This window comes from Danio rerio, chromosome 6, assembly GCF_052040795.2.
Source record: "Danio rerio strain M-AB ecotype USA chromosome 6, GRCz13ab, whole genome shotgun sequence".
NCBI lineage: Eukaryota > Metazoa > Chordata > Actinopteri > Cypriniformes > Danionidae > Danio > Danio rerio.
The window spans coordinates 53,902,501-53,927,331 of record NC_141026.1 but is presented as its reverse complement, the minus strand read 5'-3'; the positions used below and the strand labels follow the sequence as shown (position 1 = coordinate 53,927,331).

The 24,831-nt window shown below is 35.6% G+C and overlaps 1 protein-coding gene across 6 annotated transcripts in view; it reads right to left on the bottom strand.

Annotated features, from left to right (window-relative positions):
- The window catches only part of angpt4 (angiopoietin 4), a 115,538-nt gene that overhangs the window by 82,883 nt on the left and 7,824 nt on the right, over positions 1 to 24,831 (bottom strand). For 2 of the 6 annotated variants that reach the window (XM_087258064.1, XM_087258065.1), the window contains 3 exons: positions 16,358 to 16,439; positions 6,935 to 6,990; positions 4,747 to 5,157 (listed from right to left, as the gene is read on the bottom strand). In XM_087258064.1, the coding sequence (XP_087114190.1) occupies positions 4,747 to 5,058 (312 nt within the window). In that variant the 5' untranslated portion in view covers positions 5,059 to 5,157; positions 6,935 to 6,990; positions 16,358 to 16,439. The remainder of the gene's footprint in view (positions 1 to 4,746; positions 5,158 to 6,934; positions 6,991 to 16,357; positions 16,440 to 24,831) is intronic. The other 4 variants (XM_087258062.1, XM_087258063.1, XM_087258066.1 and 1 more) reach the window with 2 other exon arrangements.

The window sequence follows — 24,831 nt, the reverse complement described above, 5'->3', positions numbered from 1 at the left end:
AGGACCTTGAGCCAGGAATCGAACTCAGGTCACCGTAAGCACTTCAGTGCGCTCTATGTAGGCATACAGTACCACTTGGCCAACATACATATTTTTGCAACACAGGCTCATTCTGAAAATGTAGTCCCGCAGACGTTTCTGGAGACCGCAAATTATGTAGCCAGAGGTACATATGGCTGCATTTCATTTTTTAAGCGAACGCTACGGGGCGATATGACACAGTTCCTTTTGGCACTTACTGGCTGATCGCTTACCTCCGTGTGGAGGGCTTTCCCGCTGCAACCAGTTTGTCCAGTTAGCTCGTCGTGTACGTCGGCGGACTTAAGACGCAGAGGGGAGTTGACCACGACGATGCCGACCGAGTTCGAGTCCGGGGAAGAGCGGTTCCAGAAATCAGGTAAGACAAAAACAGAATCCAAAAAATAAAACAAACGAGAAAACAACAGGGTGAGATTGTGATAAAATCCGAAAACAGGGTAAAAATCAGACAAGAGGTTTTCTTTTTTTGGACGGCTTTTGTAAACTGTTGGCTGGGTTTAGGGAAGTATAAGCGGGCAGGCGGGTCAATCTGTAAAATTGGTTGGGTTTAGGGAAGGAGAAGGGTGGGTCGGTTGAATGGCCGGTCGGCCAGTCAATCATTCAGTCGGTCAACAGCGGCCTCTGGTAGGTTCTCGCGAGAACAGTGCGGGAGCGAACGGCACTTGAGAGAGGCATTTGAGATGCAAAAAAGCACACAGCAGCCTCTTGCGGATTCGCAAAAACTGCAAGAATACATACCTCCCCGGATGTATTTCACGGCCTCCAGAAACGTCCACGGGACAACGTTTTCAGAATGAGCCTGGGTTGTATTTTTGATATTTTGAGTCCTAATGGGGGGATTGTCATGAGAGATCAGGTTTGCGTTGAAGATCCGAACTTCCCATCACTACTGTGCATCTAATCTCAGAAAAAGCATTGCACACATATTTTGTACTTAGGGCTACTATCTTGTGGGCTGTCATATTAGTTTGAGGATGGGTAGATGGTAGATGATAGTGTTCATGTGTCCTCTGAATACATGTTTCAAAAACATATCTTTGGTTGAGTTTTTATTATACAAGGTGTATTCTGATGATTTTGAATCTTGCACCTAACAAATATACTTATTTACCAAATAAACAAATAAAAAACTAACACTGAAACTAATAACAACTAAACTAAAACTAAGCAATTTCAAAATATAGTAATTAATAAACTAGTAAATCTACCTCTAAAAACTAATCTAAATTTGAAAACAAAGGTCAAAACAAAATAAAACTAATAAAAAATCCAAAACTATTATAACCCTGTCTAGTGCTGCCAAAGAGAATGATGGGACGTGTAGTTTTGTTGCACAATTCTGTTGCCTCATAAAGTGACTAAATGAGTTTTCTGGCAAGCTTTTCCACTATTATTCATCATCAGAACTCCAAGTTATGCATCAGATGAGCATACGTTTTTTCTGGATAACTTTATTCTTTACTATCAGTACTTCAAAATATGCACTGGATAAATAATTTGCATACAGTATTTTTATAGTTTTATTTTAGCGTTATAGTGCTGCCACAGAAAATGATGGGAACTTTGCCTTGTAAAGCAACAAAATCAGTCTTTTCTGGGAAGCTTTTCCACTGTTCTTCATAATCAGTGTGCCAAATTGTGTACTAACAAAATTGCACCATTAACAATTTAACCTTAAATCTATTCAGTTAATACTAATTGCTTTAAAGATGTCTTTCTCCTTTAACTTGCAAATTAAATCTAAACCCATTTGATCCCAATTGTGACGGTCTTATTTTTTGGATAAAGATAAAAACAAACTGAGCAGAAAATAATTCTGACTACGATGTTAACCACTGATCACTTCTGTTGCTAAATACAGTGCTCACGATATATAAGTTCACCCCACACAAATCTATCTTTTAAATTCATATTTTTAATAGAAAGCTATACAATATTATATTTGTGCATATACATTATATTAGTTAGTACTGAAGCCAAATCTGGAGCTTGTCTAAAAAAATAGCTTATGATAACAGTCCAAAAACTCATATAGCCAAATGTATATGTTATTGAAAAATATTAAATACAAATTTAAAAAAGAGGAGAAAATCAAGAAGCAAAATTTTTTTTTAAATTTATTTGGAATATTGTAGGTTGTATTTTATTTTTTATATTTTGCTTGAATTTAATTGTATTATCTTTCAATTTTTAAATATGTTTGGTGACTAAATATTATTTTTTGTAAATGTATCTGTTTAATAAATCTGTTTTGTTTAAATGCACCAAAATACATTGCCTATAACCACTGAGAAATTGATCAAAAAAGGTGTACTCAATTATGCTGAGCACTGTATCAGACCAAATTTAACACATACGTTTACACACCCTGATAAAGGAAGCATTAGATTTGTGTGTTGCTAAGGTTTAAGGAGTGAAATGCACACTTTTAATAATATCAGTTTGATAACAGTTTCCGTATGTTGTGATTGACATTAGGGCTGCACGATATAGGTAAAATCTGACATTGCAATGTTTTATTTTTCTGCAATAAATGTTGCTATATAGGATATTGTCATCAGATAACTTGAACAGCACTATTTGATAGTTTTCCAACAGTCTAACAGCCTTCAGGTACTGAAACTGAAAAATCACAGTGCAGAAAAATGCTTTTCTTACTTTCCTTTGTCTCATTTCAAGTCCAAATATCTAAAATAAAAAAAAAAAAAAATGTATTCAAAATAAAATACTGCTTTGTTTTTTTGACTTTTCTTCCCTTTTCAAGTTTTTACTTAAAACAAGCACAACTATCTGTCAGCGAGGCAAGCAAAACAATCTTGTTTTTGCTTTGAAATATTATTTTTCCTTTGATATTTAGACTAGAAACAAGACAATTTTTTGCATAAATCATATAAATTCTCCATAAATACATTAATTAAATACTATTCTGTACCTCTTGGTCAACTATAATTCAGACTCAACATTGTATATCTTGCGATGTGAATATTGCAGATGCACACATTGCAATATCGATGCTGAAACGATATATTTAACCCTAATACACGTGCATTTTCTGCTTATTTGCCTGGATTTCTGCTCTGTTGACTTTTGAAGTTGAAATTTCAACTGTTTAGTTTAATGAAGTGACTGGTAGAGACATTTAAGTAGTTTGAAACAATATATTGTATAAAAAAAACAATATATAGAGAATAAAGCGTTTAAAATAGCTAAAAACTGCAAGTTTATTACTAAGTTTTTGTATTGCAATATACAACCTCAAACCCAGACAATATATCCCTTCAAACTATTATAGATATCAGTAAAAGTGACTTTTAATTACTTTTTATAAATAAACTAAAAAAAAACTATCATAAAATATATAAAACTGTTAATTCACAGATACATTTACAGTACTCATAATATGCTTAAAAGGTGCTGAAACATTTTATAGCAATTGTATGCAACTCATAAATACAATCATTCCCAACATGTGTTAAAAAGCAAATTAAAATGATGATTCGCTCAAAAATGTAAATGCTCACCCTCAAGTGGTTCCAAACCATTATGGATTCCTTCTCTTGAACACAAAACAGGATGATTTAAAGAAACCCTCAAAACCTGGACCACTGACTTACAAAGTAAACAAAACAGACACTAAGGAAGTCAATAAAATTACATTCCAGCATTCTTCAAAATATCTTCTTTTTTGTTTAACAGAAGAAAGTGATAAGTAAATAGACTCAGTTAAAATAGTTGGGTTAAAAATACCTCAACATATAACCCAACTACAATTTATTCTAGCACTTTCCCAACTATGGGTTATTTTAACCCAATGCATTGGGTTATTTTGATTAAATGTTTTTTTTTTTTTACATTCTGTTATTACTAATGCTGCTATTACTTGTACTATTATTAATTTTATAATTATGGCTGTGTAAAAAATAACATACAGTTTTTTTTTTTAAATGTTGAAAATGCTTTATATTCACTACATTTTAAGTTCCAGACAAAGCGTTTTTATTAATTTAATATAGATCCACCACAAAGCGCACGTTTGCATCATCAATAATTAAGAGTGCAGATGAAACGGATGGAAAAAACATGACATGGAGAGGCAATTTGATTTAACAAATAAACAAAATTATTGTGTAAGAGCTTAAACGTTGTAATGCAAAAACAACATTATACGCACGCATATTAATACAACTGTTCTGTGTCAGTTGTCAGTCAAAATTTTTATTAAATAAGACCCCAAAAAAGATAAAAAAAGTAACCCAACAAAGCACCAAATATTTATTCCAACTGGTTGAGTTATTAATAAAAAAACCAATAAAGTTTAAAATAACCCAACAAAGCACCAAATATTTATTCCAACTGGTTGAGTTATTAATAAAAAACCCAATAAAGTTTCAAATAACCCAACAAAGCACCAAATATTTATTCCAACTGGTTGAGTTATTAATAAAAAACCCAATAAAGTTTAAAATAACCCAACAAAGCACCAAATATTTAACCCAACAGGTTGAGTTATTAATAAATAACCCAATAAAGTTTAAAATAACCCAACAAAGCACCAAATATTTCAACTCAAGCATTGGGTTAAATAAATAACTCAACATTTTTTAGAGTGAATGATGACAGAATCTTCATTTTTGAGTGAACTATCCCTTTAAAAGAGCAAGCGTGCCGCCGCCAGCCACCTGTGTCTGATTATGAAGTCATTCTCACCTTCTGCAGCCACTGCGTGTTGTTTTCCATGGCCGTCTCCAGATGCTGCAGCTTCTGAACGGACCACTCGCTGTCGGCCGGCGGGGAGTCTCGCTGCACCCCGTGGGTCCCGCTCATCTGCTCCTGACAGCTCTCCATCTCGGGCAGGATGAAGGTGTAGCTGCACTGTCCGTTTTGCACGCGGTGAAGCTTCCTCCGCCTTTCGCCACCACCGCCGCGTCTCCCTTGACCGTTCCCGTTTCCAGAGCTCGCCAGGTTGACCCACGCCAGCAGCAGCAGTGCCAAATGCCAACCGCTTCTGGCCAGCCTCATGACAGCAAAAACAGAGCCAAATGTCAATTCAGTAGATGGAGAAACACATGGTTGGAAGGAGATGAAGTTGCTGCGTTTCCTTCTTCGCGCTTGGTTTTCCTGAAAAAGACCTGGGGACTGAACACTGACCCTTGAGGTACCCCAAAACACACTCCCGCAATAGATAAGAAGGAGAAACTGAGACGTCTCAATGACTGTCCCAATCTGCAGGCTCTTAACACAAGAGAAAAGTAAACAGCAGAGGAGAAGTTTGCTTCCTATCCTGGAGCGGTGTGTGTGTGTGTGTTTGTGTGTGAAATGAGTGGAGTGAGAGAGCTCTGTCCTCTTATCTGGGAGTGTGTGGAGGAGCGGGGGGAGGCTGAGGGAGGTCTATTAACACACGTTCTGTCTCTCGTCTCTTCCGCAGTGTTTCCTCACCCCCGCGGACATGCAGGAGGAGACAGAGAGAGAGAGAGAGACAGAGAGAGAGAGAGTTTTCTTTGCATGGTCTGAAAAGTGATTGTGGGTAGGATTTTTCTTGTTAATGAACTTTAAATTCAGTCTAGATTGGTGAGATGTTGTCTTTGGTGTAATAAGCAAGGTTGTGGGCCATTTTGGAATGGATTTAGAATGCTCATCCATTCATGTTCTTTCTAGCTTAGTCCCTTTATTAATCAGGGGTGGCCACAGCGGAATGAACCGCCAACTTATCCAGCATATATTTTACGCAGTGGATGCCATTCCAGTTGCAACCCATCACTGGGAAACACCCATACACTCTTACATTCACACAAATATCCTACAGCCAATTTAGCCTATTCAATTCACCAACAGCGCATGTGTTTGGACTGTGGGGGAAACTGAAGCACACGGAGGAAACCCACACCAACACATAAAAATGCCAACTGACTTAGCCAGGGCTTGAACCAGCGACCTTCTTGATGGGAGCCGATCATGCTACCCACTGTGCCGCCGTGACGCCTTAATTTGAATGTTATAAAGTAGAATCAAAATGAGGGAATGAAGTTTCTATTGCAGTTTCTATGCAATTCCTGGAACTGTAATCATTTTTATTAGATTAGCAGTCAACACAGAATTTTACACAAAACTTGTAGGGTTGTTTCATTTATTCATTCATTTTCCTTCGGTTTAGTCTCTCATTATTAGGAGTCCCACGCCAACACGGGGATAACATGCAAACTTCACACAGAAATGCCAACTGGCCCAGCTGAGACTCAAACCAGTGACCTTCTACCTACAATGCTAACCACAGAGTCACCATGCCACCAGGTTTGTTTCAAAGTTCTGAACATTTTTTTTTATTACCTTAAAGCTTTGTGGGCAAGAAGAATAAATAAATTAATGACTAATGAACTGATATAGAGAAGTATCGATGATTAAAATACTAAATAATTGTCATTTTAGAACTTAAACATTAGCCACTGTTTTTAAACCACTGGGTTTGGGTTCTGGTCTTAAAATTTAATTAAAAATAAATCAAGTCTGCTTTTATTCCAGCCAAACTAAAATAAATAATAAGAAAAAAATTATAGAAAAAATATCACAGATGGGCTAATAATTTAACTATATAAAAAACTATATATTCATTTATTCATTTTCTTTTCGGCTTAGTCCCTTTATTAATCCGGGGTTGTCACAGCGGAATAAACCAACTTATCCAGCATATGTTTTACACAGCGAATGCCCTTCCAGCTGCAACCCATCTCTGGGAAACATCCATACACACTCATTCACACTCATACACTACGGACAATTTAGCCTACCCAATTCACCTGTACCGCATGACTTTGGACTGTGGGGGAAACCGGAGCACCCGGAGGAAATCTACAGGAACAAGGGGAGAACATGCAAACTCCACACAGATACACCAACTAACCCAGCCACGGCTCGAACCATCGACCTTCCTGCTACCTACTGCTCCACTGCGTCGCCCTGAAAATATATGAAAAAATATATAATTTCCCAGAAAGCATTAACATTGTCTGATTTAAGTAAATAAGATCATAATTTAAACATAATTTGGGAAATATTTAAATAAAAAATTGAAAAATTTAAGTGGGGCTAATAATTCTCACTTCAACCACATATGACTGTTTACATTTATATGCTGAACCAGCATTTCATCACAGTACTCTAAAACATCTTCATTAATTCTCATATCAGTAGTCTATTCATTTTCATCTCCTTATTTAATGTTTAGTAAAACAAGTTTAGTCAAAACAAAATGAAAGAAAAAGTGTAGGATTTCTGACATGGAGTGAAAGATTTCTCTTTAGATATCTTCGATGTGTGCACTGTTTAATAATCGTGCACAATACATACATATAAATGTGTAACTAAAACATATACAGCTGATTTAATTGTTGTTTATCAATCACACAACTGTGGTATACAGGATTACTTATCACAACACTGTATTTGTGACATTAAATACTGTGTGTATCATTCTGCAATACTTTTTGTTGTGTTACTATTTAAGTGTGTTATTTATTGCTCTGACAATGTAGCTCTGTTTTCTATGGTTCTGTTGACTTTGTTATTTGAACAACAGCACAGTAGAGCTGTGTATAGTGTTAAGCAGAAGAAAAACCTGTACTGTATTTTATTTATCAAAGATTTTGTGCAGCTGTTATTTGTAAACAGTGAGGGAAACCCCAGTGTTTGAATTATATTTTGCTCATAAATTGTTTAATAAAGTTTTAAAAAAGGCTTCAACTCTCCAGTAACCATTTATGGGAAAATACCGGACATATATCGTATACTGTCATTTCCCCTAAAAATACTGAGATATGATATTTTGCCCATATCGCCCAGCCCTAATATACATACATACATTGTGTGTGTATATATATATATATATATATATATATATATATATATATATATATATACATACACACACACACACACACACACACATACATATATATATACACACATATATATATATACACATACATACACACACACACATACAGTTGAAGTCAGAATTATTAGCCCCGTTTGTTTATTTTTTTCTCCCATTTTCTGTTTAATGGAGAGAATATTTTTTTCTACACATTTCTAAACATAATAGTTTTAATGACTCATTTATAATAACTGATTTATTTTATCTTTGCCATAATGACAGTAAATAATACTGACTAGATATTTTCAAGACGCTTCTATACAGCTTAGTGACATTTAAAAGCTTAATTAGGTTAATTAGGTTAACTAGGCAGGTTAGGGTAATTAGGAAAGTTATTGTATAATGACGGTTTGTTCTGTAGACTATCGAAAAAATCTAGCTTAAAGAGGCTAATAATTTTGACCTTATGGTTTAAAAAAAAATTAAAAACTGACTTTATTCTAGCCAAAATAAAACAAATTAGACGTTCTCCAGAAGAAAAAAAAATATTAAACAGTGTGAAAACATCCTTGCTCTATTAAACATCTTTTGGGACATATTTAAAAAATAAAAAAAAAATAAAAGGGGCTATAATTCTGACTTCAACTGTATATTCTGCATGTATTTTTTAAATGAATATAAATAAATTTAAATTCCTATAAAGGACTTCATTTCCCAGAATGCATTATCCTTATATTTCTTTTGACTGCATTAAAGTAAATACCTTATTTGGTCATTCCACTCTGAATCTAATTTCTACTTCCTGTGTAGCGTGGCCAATTAGATGTAAATTCACACACTAAAAAGATTTTCCAAATTCTTGCACAATCCTGCTTTTAAGACGGATAACAAATGTTCACGATACGTCCAAAATGTTTGACAGTAAGTTGATCTGTGGTCATTCAGAATAAAATCTACATATTTTAAGATGGGAAATGGGCATAAAATGTCATTTCAACTTGATGTACAATTACAGCTTCATCTTCAGATTACGTAAAAGCTTTTTTGCAGGCTTATTTCAGAAAGCAGGCTGATGCTCCTTTTCATGAGATTTTTGAATGCACTATGCCCCTTACCCACTTGTTTATTTTGACATAATTCTTATTTTGGTTCAGTTTGTGGTGAGGCTGTGCTCTTGGGGATTGAGGTCAAACTGACTGACTCTTTGCCCTGACTCAAATCATTCTCATGGGAAGCGTGCGAGAGAAAGCGCCAATGCCAGAATGATCCTCACGATCACTGGAACTTAAGGGCCCTTTTCTGAAGGTGAAACTTTACACGGAGCTATTCACCTTTCCTTGGGGAAAAGCTCAGCCGGATTGATCTGCTGTTTGTTTTCACACGTTGTGCATAGCTCTCCTTCACTCGAGGGTAGCTGTGTTTTATTGAGCCTCCAACTCAGTTTTATGTGAGGGGCTTGGCAGGATTGACACATCGCTTTCAGGGTGCGGATCAAGGTTTGTTTCCAGCCTCTATGTATCTCTGACCCTTTGTAATTGCTATGGATCAACTATATTGTAATGGCTTTTAAATGTTATGGAGTTTAATAGAAGAAAACTGGGCGGCTGACATGCAGTGCAACACGATAAAACTATTATTAATGCAATTTTTACTAGGTTTGCCATTTTATGCATGCAGTTTATATGACATGTAATGCGCCAACTGTAGGAAAATGTGAGAAATATAATTTTATTATCACTATTGAATAATAAAAATAATAATAATAATAATCATCATCCTCATTATTATTTATCATATTGATTACCTACAATAGTACAGTGAGGAATTTGTTCCTTGATTTTCTTTTTGGCTTAGTCCCTTTATTCAGCTGCAACCCAGTACTGGGAAACATCCATACACACTAACGAGCACAATTATACACTATGGCCAATTTAGTTTATTCAATTCACCTATAGCACATGATTTGGACTGTGGGGGAAACCGGAGCACCTGAAGAAACCTTACACCAACATGGGGAAAACATACAAACTCCACACAGAAATGCCAACTGACACTGGGACTTGAACCAGCAACCTTCTTGCTGTGAGACAACAATGCTAACCACGAAGCCATCATGTCACCCCTATCTAAGAAAGTTCTATCAGAAAAATGTTATATTTTGTTTTAGAAAAAATTCAGACAGTGAAATCATTGAATTAATTATATAGAAATAATTGCAGTCGTACGAGGCAAATTGACATATCCAAACTCTACCCACTTAAGGCATTTGTTTGAGGGAATAAAACTACAAACAATTCTATATTATTATTTAAATTTTCTTTAATAAATATAAAAAATGCATTAGCAAAAGGCTAACTTGCAATTATGACAAAGAAAAATAAGCAAAAACACAGACATATTTATAAGCTTTAATATACTGTATATATTTGCATACCATCTACACAATTATCTATTATTTTTTATTATAAAAAATGAAATTATTAGATTAGTATACTATCTATTTTTTAAATGCATTTTTTTATTTGCAATCATAGTTGTTTTTTTAACCAAAGCTTAACAGTAAAAATTTGACATTTGTACAAAAATTATTAATTAAAAATGAAATATTCATGTAATATTATTTATTTAATAGCATATTTTATTTTATCGTTTTAGTCACTCATCATAGTCAAGAATTTATATTATTCAACAAGGATGGCTTTTTCCTGCTTCATGCTAAAATTCTTAACAATGGAAAAAAGTTAAATAAATAAATAATAAAATAAACAAATAGGTACAATCTAAAAATAAATACAAATGTACATAAATAAATAAAAATAAATAAACAGATAAAACTTTAAAATCATAATCATAAAAAATGAATAAATACACAGATAAAAAGTAAAAAAAATGTATGAAAAATAAATAAAAAATAAATATAAAAATAAATAAATAAATTGAAATAAATGAAAAAATAAACAGATAACATTTTAAATAAATCAAATGTAAATATAAATAAATAAAGAATGTCATAAGCCAATTAATTTAAATTAAGCAATTTAAAAAATACAAATAAGTAATATAAAAAATACAAATAAATAAATAAATAGATCACATTTTAAATAAATAAAATTTAAATATAAATAAATAAATATACAATTACATAAGCCAGTTAAAAGCAAATATTTTATATCCTTTAAGTATGTTTTGCATTACACACTAAGGTATAAACACTATTAAAGGATGTATTAAACAGTAAGTCAAGGTGTCACACAAACACCACCTGATCTCCCCTCACACAATACACAGATGACTTTAACCTAAAATCTTGCCATTTCATGTTAGTTTATGTTATTTATCAGCCACCACTTACCCTTCAATCAGGAAAAGTCACATTATATAATACAATAGAAGTCTCTATGAGTACTACTTTGGCTGTGGGCCTGATTCGGGTCGGGGCCGTTGGGTTTGTGAGGAGGGCCAGACTGTATTTAGTTACCTAATGTAGAATTTATTTGTTTTACAACAACAGAAAGAGCCTAATTCAGACCAGAGGAGAGGAAAAACAGCTCCCTGTCAGAAATCATCTGCCCTGAAAACTCACTCCAGGTCATCTTTCCGGACAGATCCAGTGCTGTTCAGTTACGGAGCCCCCTGTCATCCCTCAAAGCGTAGGATTTAATTGCATTAATTGTGTATATTGTTTGCGTTTTATGGAGCGCTTATGTAAGGCGTAAATGAACTATACAGACATGGTTTTGCAGAAATAAACCTAATATGTTGTTTCACACCCAGAAATATATTTATCAAGTCAATTAAAAGAGTTGAAGCTCAGGTCAAAGATGTGATAAAAGTCTAAATCAATAGTCAAAAGAGATTCGTCGGACACCAATCAAGACCTCTGATTGGCTGGCGTCTCTGCTGAGTTCGTTTAGATAGTGATGTAACACAATTTTATTTATGTTTCACTGCCTATTCTTACATAAAGTTTCTTTCAAAGCTTTAAAAAGTGTTTTTTTTGTATGTAATTTTAAATATATTAAGAAAATATTGAGATTAGTTCATGTGTAATTATTTAAATTATTGTATTATTATTAAATCGTTGACTGCAGATTTAGATTTAGAAATGTTATTTTATTTTAATCTTACTCTAAATGTACTAAATCTAATTTTTGTAATTATTAAATGTAATATTTTAATATCTTTCTCTTACTGTGTGTGCTTATTTTGGATTAAATTTAAATACTACACTTACTACAGTATGAAGTGTGTCGTTATACGTTTATAAAAAAATATCATATAAGCAATATGGATTAAATATATTTTAAACTTTCACTTTGTATCATTCTATAAGCGGCACGGTGGCTCAGTGGTTAGGATTGTTGCCTTACAGCAAGAAGGTCGCTGGTTCGAGTCCCAGCTGGGTCAGCTGACATTTCTGTGTGGAGTTTGCATGTTCTCCCCGTGTTGATTTGGGTTTCCTCCGGGTGCTCCGGTTTCCCCCACAGTGCAAAAACATGTGCTTTAGGTGAATTGAATAAAATAAATGTGAATGAGAGTGTATGGATGTTTTCCAGTACTAGGCATTCGCTGTGTAAAACATATGCTGGATAAGTAGGTGGTTCATTCTGCTGTGGCGACCCCTGATGAATAAAGGGACTAAACAGAAGGCAAATAAAAAAATTAAATTAAATTAAAAACTATAAAGAAAAAGTACTATTAATCTGTAAATTAATTTTTAGCGTTAAAAACTACACTTTAAGGATTTAATTTAATTTGATTCTATTTTTTCTATTCACTTTGTTATTATATTGTATTTGTATTGTACCTGAAACTAAATTAAATACAAAATAATGCTTTCTTTAAGACAGCTTTCATTATATTGCCGTATTATGCAGGCATATATTTGCGTTATTTCTTTTCTATACAACTTTCTTGAGAAGCACAATAAACGTAAATACATAATAATTAAAAAGTATCACTCATTCATTTAATTTCTTTTCGGCTTAGTCCCTTTATCAATCCGCGGTCGCCACAGCGGAATGAACCACCAACTTATCCAGCACATGTTTTATGTAGTTTAAAACTACAATTGCTTTAAGGATTTATTTAATTAGACTATTTTAAACTTTGTATTATATTGTATTGGTATTGTAAACTGAAATTTCATTATACAAAATAATGATTTCTTTAAGATAGCTATCATTTTATAGCCATATTATGCAAGTTTACTTTTGCTGTCTTGAGAAGCACAAGAAAAGTAAATTATATAATAATTAAAGTATATAATTATTTAAATTAGGGTTGGGCCGATAGAAAATGCCATTGTCCATCGGTGATTGCCAATAGACAACACAATGCTGAGCCGGCATCGCCGATCCTCCGCCCCGGCCCCGTCACAAACCCACTCGCGAAAAATACACACTCAGGCCCAGTTGACACTAATACGTCTTAGTGTTAAAAAGGCATTTTAGAACGAAAATGATCCACATCCACACCATGTTTTACCTAACATTTCTGAACAGCCCTCCGTCCACTGAAAACGCACATCACGTGACCACAAACACACACAGCCACACACACACACAGCCACACACTGTCACGCGCTCCTCTCAGCTCCAGAGAGCAGTGTACATCAGACAGTTTATCAACAATATTCCGCTGGATCACGTCTCACTATAGTTGTTAATCGTGATATTCAAACATCCCAAGTCTCTCGGAAGTTCCGGGAGTCTCTATGCATTTGCGGGACTCATAATGCCCGCAAACGAGTGATTAACTTGCGAAATTAAACGTCTCCTCCCGGTCCTCAAATAAGTCACGCACCCTTCTCACTCCCGGATTCCTACTCGCTCTTCAGACATGCCGCGCACACTTTGTCAAACACACCCCCCTCCCCTTTTTTTCACATGATGACGATGCCATCATCCATCGCAATGTTTCACATTAGACATTATACGATGCCAGATTGGTCGACATCGCCCAAACCTAATTTAAATACATTCTAATTTCAATTTTAAATGACAAACACAACCCTGTACTGATAAAAATGTTTTCTCACTTAGTTTTTTGTCATGTTTCAAGTGCAAATATCTAAATATTTTTAAATCAAGCAGCATTTTCTAGACATGTAAAAAATATTGTTTTGTTTTGTCAAAACATATAGTCTTATTTTAAGAAATAATAAGCCAAATAAAGTGAGTTTTTCCTTTAAACAAGCAAAATAATGCGTTCTTTCCTTTTGACATCAGATTATTTTGCTTACCCCATTGGTAGATTGTTTTGCTTATTTTAAGGAAAAACTTAACTTTGACTTATTATTTCTTAAAACAAGACTATATGTTTTTCTTGTCTAGAAAATGCTTCTTGATTTAAGAATTTGTAGATATTTGGACTAGAAACAAGACAAAAAAAATCGTTTTTGCAGTGTGTTAGTTTGTCACACAACGTAAACTATAAGGCACGACCAAAACTACATCCACCCAATATAATTGTAGGGGGGAAATGTTATGTTTTGTTTTTTGGGGGTCTGACGTCCGACACTGCAGTATTAACACTGCTGGTACTCATAATGAAAGCTCTTATCATGCCTAAAGGGACCGCGGGCTTCCAACTAGCAATTGGCTGCATAATTTATCAGTGAACTGCTGATTTATCATGCATGCGTTTGTGGTTCCAAGTTACGACATTGTTTATAGTGCAGATGATGATAATAGTTAATGATCCAAAAGGTTAATTTCAGTCTTTCAGCCTCTGTTGAATCAAAGAGCGCTTTGTTGAAATACAACAGCGATTTTGAAGCACGTATGACATTTAGGTCACGCATGCATGAGCGAGGTTTGTTGTAACGATACCGCTTTCAAAGGAATTACCTCATAAATACGGCTAAAATGTTGGGGAAACTTCTCAAATTGCCACCATGTGTCAGAAACACACGGCATACTTTTTTTGCTGGACTCCACAGGTGATAAATGGTGAAATTTGAAAAACTAATTAAGAAGATGTTTGCCAACATAAAACACTTTTTTTTTGTAGAGATCAAACAAGTGTGAAGATTTAATCAAACGGCATTCATGTCTGAAAGATCAGACGAACTGAAAACAATACTGATGTATAAACCGTAATTAGACGTTTTTTGGCAATCTGCGATTTCTGTGTCGCTCTTGGTTTTCGAAGATTAGGTCAAATGTGCCTCTCTCTCTCAGTAATGTTCTCCACCTGCACAAACACACACACACACACTCGCTCTTCAAGTCCTACAAAAATAAAACCATCAGAATAGTATGACAGCTTCTCAACTTGGCCTGTTTAAGTGTGATGATAAGGATGATTTATTCACTTCCCTGCCATCAATCGGAAGCGTTTAGGATTGCCCATGGAAGTGCATTAAGGACCTCATAAAACCTCTCTGTCAAAGACATAGATCAGCTTTACAAAGAGCACTGATAGTATGACAATGCCCAATAAAATTCATTCATTGCCTGCTTTTTAGGGTTGGGTACCAAAACTCTTTTAATTGACACCGTTACCTTCATAACTGGTATGTACTTACACTCAAAAACTATTTTTGCTGCTTGTTCAAACTACTTCTTTCCAAAAATAATCAAAATTAAGTGAGTTTAAATAAGGCTAAATAATCTGCCAATGAGGTGAGCAAAATAATCTTGCTTTTTGTGTTGACAAGATTTATTTGGCAGATTATTTTGCTTTTTTTTTAAAGACAAACTTACTGAATATCAAAATATTATTTATTAAAACCAGACTATATGATTTGCTTTTCTACAAATTGTTTGTAAAACCTCTCTGTGCTAGAATGACAATGCTGAAAACCCGAACCCGAAGGAACCCGATGGGTTCAGGCTTAATTTTTATCATTTTAACAGGGTCGGGCCTGCCTCTGGCTTGCACTGTAAATAAACATCATGTCAACAAGTGAACAATAAACAAGTCATGTGATGCATTTCGATTAGCGCAAGAAAGTAATCAAATCATTTGTTACAACATTAAAACCCAATCCCTGCAACGGTGAAACAAATGATGACGGATAAGTCAAAAAGAGCTAATTTTGCGGAGTGGAAAAATGTTCAGCAAGCTGACTGGGAAGATGACTGTCATGGAAAATAAAATGGATGTTCTTGGCTGGTGGAAGATGAACAAACAATCTATGGTGGTTTACGAGAACATCCCTGATGTCCTCGTAATTCGAAATCTAAATAGGGTCTTTTGACATTCAAAGTTTGCCACAGGTTTGCTGCGAGGGTTTGGGTTTAAGGGTAGGGCCATTTAATACGCAATTTTTACTGTATTAAACAGATTACACCTAAAGAGTCCCTGTAAACCAACACATCTAAAAGTCAGTTACCATTGTAAAAATATCAGTTTTACTACCAGTATCTTAAAACAAAAATATACACAACCCCATCTTTAAGCCTAATATTTCAACCAATATTTAATTAAATATCATTCACTTACCATGACTTTCATCCTCAGCAAAGGGAGACGTTTAGCACAATGTTCACACTATTTTTTTTTTCAAGCCACGTGTCTGCAAGCTCTGAAAAGCACAGAGAACAACCTAACTTCAAAACTAGTTCAAAGTTGTGCAGAAAATGAAAGAGTTCTGAAAGAAAGATTTGTTAAAAAGCATAATGAGGCTGAAATCATCAGGTCAAGCTTAGTGCGATGCATCTTCATGCGCTCTGAAAATAAACACATTTAGCTTTTGGAGAACAGCTGCGAGCCTGAAATGTGTAAAAAGAGGTCAAAAAGTTGAATTCCACCTTCATGTATTGTTATGCAAGTCCAATTTCCCTGCCAGCGGAAACCCCGACGATTATTCACCCAATACCCTGATGCATATCTCACTTCTGCGAAAGTTCAATCAACTGGACGCTATTTGGCCCAATCATTCAGATATGATGAAATCTTGACAAATTGGCTGATATTTTTTTGAAACCGAGTAGCTATATGGCTAATTGCTTTGGATTGCTTTTTAATCATTATCTGAGCTCAAAGCTCGGAGCAAGTCAAGGTGATGATTGCAGCCAGAGAGCTCCAACGTGTTTTCAATCACGCTGGTTTTATTCGTGTATGCGATCTACAGTGCTCTGATATATGGGGAAGCCTTGAGTTTTGGATTTGGTGGCATTGCAATAAGGCTGGTTTAACGCAGGCTTTCCACAGATGATGATGTGAGACAACATAAAGGTGAGATATGAAACACAAGAGAAGCTTAAGGCTAAAACTTAAGACGTGTTTAGTCTTCTTGTCATCGAAAATGTTTTACTGCTTAAAATCCCTGTAGCTGACCTCTAAATCTTCTTGTTAGCTTGGACAGCTTATGGTTTTCTTAAAACTATGACAAATGTTCTTCAAGTTAAAGCATTTTCAACCTTCCTGACCATTGAATTATAAGGTTCTGTTTGAATTCTGAGCAGTTTTGAGACACAGACCTTTACATTTTGTGCATTTCATATTGCATTTATCTAAATAAAAATTCCAAAACTTGAAAAAAAAACACATCACATCATTTAAAAACAAATAGTAACAGGATTAAACGTTTTGAGAAAAATGTCAGATAGAATCCCATACCTAACACTCACATGCCTCACAGAGATGAGTGGGCTTGACAAACCACTTGTAGAAACACTCTTCTCTCTATATGCACTTGACTTAGTCACACTAGCACTTTTGGTCCGCACCCGGGTGCATTTGACATCAGAGTACGGTACGTTTAGCTAGTGTGAACGTGTCTTCTGAACTCCAGTGCGCACCTGTGAACCGTACCCGAGTCTGCGTGAAAGAGATGTCTGGGGTATACGGTTCGTGTGAACTTCTGATATGAATCCAATCGTACAAAATAATGAAAGTGAACCCCCAACTGTACAACAACTGTAGTTTTAATAAAGTTCATTCTTGTGTGTGTGGGTCTGTGTATCACCTACCTTGGTGACAACTGAGACTGACCCAGTGCAAACAGCGATAACGTCTGCCTGTTTCCACCTAAAACGACTTTTGCAGACATCGTGTGATATTCGGAATGTTGTTTAAATATATATTTTTGGTTCTTTTTTGTGGCAGATAGATGCAAGTTACTCTCAAAACCAAAACAAAACCAAAAGATTAAGTAAAAGCAGAACAACCGTAATATACGTACGCCTATGCGATGCTTTGCTTTCGTGGCAGTCACCTATCAACAGCTGTACACGAAACAGCAGCTTGATGACGCAAGGGGGGAGGGGGACAAACGAACTTGGGTTTGGTCCAGGCAATTGAACCAAGTGTGAAATCACCGTTAAACTCCACCTTACAAGTATTCAGAAAGGTAAACAATGTTTACCCGTGAATGTACCCCACAATCATGTTGCACTACTTACCTTAAAATACCTTGTACATTTTTGTTCTGTCTTATGTAAAAGTCCTTGCATAGTCTTAGGTATATATATTAGGTATATATATAGGTGTATATACACACACACACACACACACACACACTGAATTTAATAGGTAGTAAAAGATAAATATGGGCAATATGGGCAATATTCATCTAGATATTAGCCTAACATTTCACTTAATTGTCCAGAAATGATAAGAGAACAAACATAAACAGTCAAAATTATTGCTTTAGTTCAGCCAAACACCTTTTGATTTTCAGACAGTATTTTTGTCTCTTCTGCTTGATTTGTAAAAGCTTTACAATCTTTAAATGACTACGATGCTAAACACAGTGTCAAAGTTCACTGTGATCAAAATTTCTGCAAGTGTATTGAACAGAACGAATGCTTGACAAACTAAATGGCACAGAAACATCACAGCTTTCATCAGATCATTTTCTAACACATCGATGTTTATGCTGTTGATTTCCCACTAAAGCGGTGTCATTTCCTGAGGTGCCGATCATTAGGACTGGTTTATATTAGTAAAAGATACTTTACAAATCACTAACAGGACAAAAAGTGAAATTGAGAAAATTTTTTATTTACATTTCTAGACAAATGTATTAAGATGTTTTTAATGTTGAAAATAATCATGGCATTGTGTTAAAAGAAAATAGATTTTATATATGTATAACCAGGACCACAAAAACATTTATAAATGTAAAGTTTTGGATATTAAGTAAATGTATACATCAACTGAAGCTGAATAAGTAAGTTTTCTATTGATGTATACTTTGTTGGGATGGGACAATATTTAATACAACTATTTAAAAATCTGAGGGGTTAAAAAAAAAATAATAATAAATACAAAAAAAATTCTTTTAAAGTTGTCCAAATGAAACTCTTATAAACAAACTGAGTTTTGATAGACAGTAAATAGACTAAAACGATTCATACCCCTGACAAATCCTGACTTAAAGTTTTTGTTTAAATGTAAATAAAAGCTGAGAAATATTTATTTTCCACAATGACGCTGCTTGTAAATCGTCTTATTGTCTTTTAGGAAAAGTCTATGTCATTTCTGGTAAAAAAAAAATAAAATAAAAAAATTACTGGTTGAATAAAAATAACTTTAACTCAGAATTTGCCAGATTCTGAATAATTTTAGGCTTGACTGCATTTACTTTAGGTAATTTATAAAACATCTTGAAGCATGATCTTTACTTAATATTCTAATCATTTTTGGGATAAAATAAAAATATACTCAATTTTGACCCATATGTAGACTTACCGGCCACTTTATTAGGTACACCTGACCAACTGCTTGTTTAACGCAAATTTCTAATCATTCAATCATCAACAACATCAGTCAACAACATGAAAGAATGGATCCATCCTGCCTTGTATTAACGGATTAGGCTGGTGATGGTGTAATGGTGTGAGGGATATATTCTTGGCACACTTTGGGCAAATTAGTACCAATTGAGCATCATGTGAACACCATAGCTTTCCTGAGTATTGTTGATGACCAAATCCATCTCTTTATGACCACAGTGTATTCATCTTCTGATGGCTACAACCAGCAGTATAATGCGCCATGCATGTCATAAAACACGAATCATCTCAGACTGGTTTCTTGAACATGACAATGAGTTCACTGTACTCAAATGGCCTCCACAGTCACCAGATCTCAATCCAATAGAGCATCTTTGGGATGTGGTGGAACGAGAGATTTGCATCATGGATGTGCAGCCGACAAATCTGCAGCAATTGCGTGATGCTATCATGTCAATATGGACCAAAATTTCTAAGGAATATTTCCAGTACTCTGTTAAATCTATGCCACAAAGGATTAAGGCAGTTCTGAAGGCAAAAGGGGGTCCAACCCGGTACTAATAAGGTGTACCTAATAAAGTGGCCGTTGAGGGCATTTTTGGCTATTGTCAAAAAATTACCTATGCAGCATAAGATCATCTGCAATACATCCAGAGTCACATATATTTATATGAAAATACACTGAAAGAGAATATAACAAAAATAAGTTACATACTTTCTCTCATCATTTATGTTTATTGGACCAGGTCTTTACATGCATATGGATGAAATGACTGTGAACTCTAGTCTGGACATTTCCGCCAAAAGCTCGACATTTATTAAGGGGAGCGACTTCAAAAGGTCACAAGCAAATGCCCATCAGGGTTGACAATTTTCAAGTATTCGCATAAACACAGCGCTCAGCTCCCATGACAATATCAACCCGCTGAAATTTAATTGCAACCTCGGGCTCGTCTTCTTAATAACTCGTTTTGATTATCCTGTTTATTTTAGCCTCTGGTGCTGTTTTATCAACCAGTAGGCACTTGACTGCGAATGGCAATTATCATGCGAAAGCCAACAATCAACATGTTACTGCTGCGATTCCATCAGGTCCTCTTAAACAAATTAAGGCCAGAGTGTTTAAACTACTTGTCCACTGTTGCCATTTGGAGTTCTGGCTGCGTTTAAGGTCTGCGTAAATCCTATCTTATCACTGTTTTTCTTACGAGATTGGAGTGCGTTTCTACGAAATCAGAACCACTCGTAAACACGCTTCCCTACGAGCTTTGTTTCCTTTGGAGTGACCACTGGAGTTGGCAACGTGGACCAGATTTGCAATCTCAAAAACCGAGCCAGCGAGAAATGTGTTTAAGGTTTCAGGAATGACCTTCTAAATATACCAAGAGAGAAAACATAAACAGTTTCGACGAAAAAGCAATCAATCTTATCTGGAGGAGTGCACTATCAGCAATTTAAACGTGATGTTGCGCACACTATACATGCGCTTTAATATATCATTCAGCAAATCATTCATTTTATGTGGAAAAGCTACACTTACATGTGTTGTGATGACCTGAAAACAATGAGCGTGTCACGGTAATCAACATGCGAGATAAAAATGTCCGGGAATGGCAGGACGTGTTCAATATCTCTCAACTTATGTTCAGCTACAATTAAATTGTGCAACATTTTAAATTTGTGTGCTTAGATTTATGTGAAAATGTGATCATGCACGATTATAATTATACTAAGTGGGCTTTCCTTGATGTTTAGTATGTAATATGGTGATTGCAGCTGAATATGATGATAAATAAAACATCTAAAATGATCTCAGATGTATTTGAAGATATATAATTGCTTTCAGGCACTCACACTTTATCTTTTCAGATAAAAGAGTTCACTGTGTTATTAAAAGCCAAATCTGAGCATTTCCTGACCTAAAAGCATCATTTTTTTCAGACAGCAAACAGGCCAGGACACATATTCAGATGTTTTAATTACGAATATACAGTATATACACTCACCGGCCACTTTATTAGGTACACCTGTCCGATAGCTTGTTAGTGGAAATTTATAATCAGCCAATCACATGGCAGCATCTCAATGCATTTAGGCAAGTAGACATGGTGCGATCTGCTGCAGTTCAAACTGAGCATCAGAACGGGGAAGACAGGTGATTTAAATGAAGTTGAACGTGGCATGGTAATTGGTGCCAGACGGGCTGGTCTGAATATTTCAGAAACTACTGATCTACTGGGATTTTCATGTACCACCATCTCTAGGGTTTACAGAGAATGGTCTGAAAAAGAGAAAATATCCAGTGAGCGGCAGTTCTGTGGGCGCAAAAGCCTCGTTGATGCCAGAGGTCAGAGGAGAATATGACTGGTTCGAGCTGATAGAAAAGCAACAGTAACTCAAATAACCAGTTGTTACAACAGAGGTATGCAGAAGAGCATCTCTGAACGCACAACACATCCAACCTTGAGGTGGATGGGCTACAGCAGGAGAAGCTAAGCTAAGTCAGCTAAGAACAGGAAACTGAGGCTACAATTCACACAGGCTGAGCAAAATTGGACAATAGAAGATTAGAGAAATGTTGCCTGGTCTGATGAGTCTCGATTTCTGCTGTAACATTCGAATGGTAGGGTCACAGTTTGGAGTCAACAACATGAAAGCATGGATCAATCCTGCCTTGTATTAACGGTTCAGGCTGGGGGTGGTGGTGTAATGGTGTGGGGGATATTTTCTAGGTACACTTTGGGTCCATTAGGACCAATTGAGCATCGTGTCAACACCACAGCCTTCCTGAGTATTGTTGCTGACCATGTCCACCCCTTCATGACTACAGTGTACCCATCTGCTGATGGCTACTTCCAGCAGGATAATGCACCATTTCATAAAGCGCATCTCAGACTGGTTTCTTGAACATGACAATGAGTTCACTGTACTCAAATGGCCTCCACAGTCACCAGATCTCAATCCAATCACATTTGGGATGTAGTTTCTGAAGGCTAAAGGGGGTCCAAGCTGCTACTAGTAAGGTGCACCTAACAAAGTGGCCAGTGAGTGTATTGTCAGGTTGGTGTTGTACATTATGGTTCAAAAACCTTGTAATAAACTGCCAGTACATTTTCTTATTTTACAGACTTGTTTCTCCATGTATTATTTTTACACATTACATTATTTCAAACTACTATAATGCAAGTTGAATTGTCAACAGAGCAGAGATCAAGGTCCCATAATGCAATTCGGAACAGCAAATAAACAGAAAACACTTGTGAATCAGAAAACATGAAAACTGTTACAGAACCGATATTTTTTAGAGTGTATAAACACTGTTGCCAGTAAGAAAAAAAAAATGCTCATTTGCATGTTGATAGAATAACAGGGAAAAAATGAGCAAGGAAGCTATAAATAGACTTCGGCGAAATATCATGTAATTAAAAAGAAGGATGTGAGCGACAGTCAATATGTGATTTACAAAAGAAATGGCATGTTTACAGTCTACGGTTTTCATTATGCAACCAGCAGTATCGTGCAAAACATATTCATTTCAAATGAAACAAAAGGGTGCGGTATTTGCACAAACTCAGCAGGACAACAGAGCTGTAAAACACTTGCATAAACAGTGAGATTAATATTTATGCTGTGAAAAGTATAATTTTACACTTAGATGACTGTTTCACAAGTTGTGGTGGTTGTGATGACAATTTAAACATGGTACTGGAGTAATTGCCAGTACCAGCTCACTAAACACCAGAGAGGGATTTGTTTAGTTTACTTTGGTTTACTTTTTGCTCTACTGGAGAGCTGAATAAATGCCTAAAAATAAGTAAATTATTACACATATTACCCAGTGAAAGCATTGTCAATCCTCTAGCTGATAACAAAAATGTGTAAGTTGGAGGATAATAATTACTACACTAATGAGTTTTTTTTTTTTTTCTTCAGCTTAGTCCCTTACTTTACACAGGTTGCCACAGGGGAATGTACCGCCAACTATTCCAGCGTATGTTTTACGCAGCGGATGCCCTTCCAGCCACAACATAGTACTGGGAAACACCCATACGCTCTCACATTCACACATATTTATACACTACGGCCAATTTAGTTTTTTCAATTCACTTATACCGCATGTCTTTGGACTGAGTGGAAACAGGAGCACCCAGATGAAAACCCACACCAACACGGGAAGAACATGCAAACTCCACAAAGAAATGCCAATTGGTCCATATATATATATATGTACTGGGAAATACCCAAACACTCATATTCACACACTACAGACAATTTGGTTCATCCAATTCGCTTATAGCGCATGTCTTAGGACTGTAGGGAAAACCGGAGCACCCAGAGGAAACCCACGCCATCACGGGAAGAACTCCACACAGAAATTCCAACTGGACCAGCTGGGACTCAAACCAGCGACCTTCTTGCTTACAGTGCCATCTTAGATCAAATATTAGATGAGCATTAAAAAGCACAAAAAAAGTCTCTGAAAAAACTGTTCAATAAATGATGAATAAATCATGTTTTTGTGCTAACAATGTTTTGAGAGCATTACTAATGAAACAGTTCACACTACACTGAAAATGTAATACCCTCAGGTCTTCCAAGATGTAGATTAGTTTTTTCTCAACCCAGCAGGACTCCATTAGCTTGAGGCTTAAAATGTCCTAATGATTAATTTATTACAAACACCTTGAAATGTTAAAAATTTTATCCATGCAACTTTTGCTTTTAAAATAAAATCAGTTAATTATTTCACTATACACTCATCGGCCACTTTATTAGGTACACCTGTCCAACTGCTCGTTAACGCAAATTTTGTAATCAGCCAATCACATGGCTGCAACTCAATGCATTTAGGCATGTAGACATGGTGAAGACGATTGGCTGCAGTTCAGGAAGAAGGTGATTTAAATGACTTTGAACATGGTATGATTGTTGGTACCAGATGGGCTGGTCTTAGTATTTCAGAAACTGCTGATCTACTGGGATTTTCACACAAAATTATCTCTAGGTTTTACAAAGAACGGTCTGGAAATATCCAGTGAACGGCAGTTCTGTGGGCGAAAATGCCTTGTTGATGCCAGAAGAGAATGGCCAGACTGGTTTGAGCTGATAGAAACAGTAACTCAAATAACTACTCGTTACAGCCGGAAAAGGGGGGTTCAACCCAGTACTAGTAATGTGTACCTAATAAAGTGGCCGTTGAGTGTATAAGCCTCACACTTTGCTGGCTACATCCGA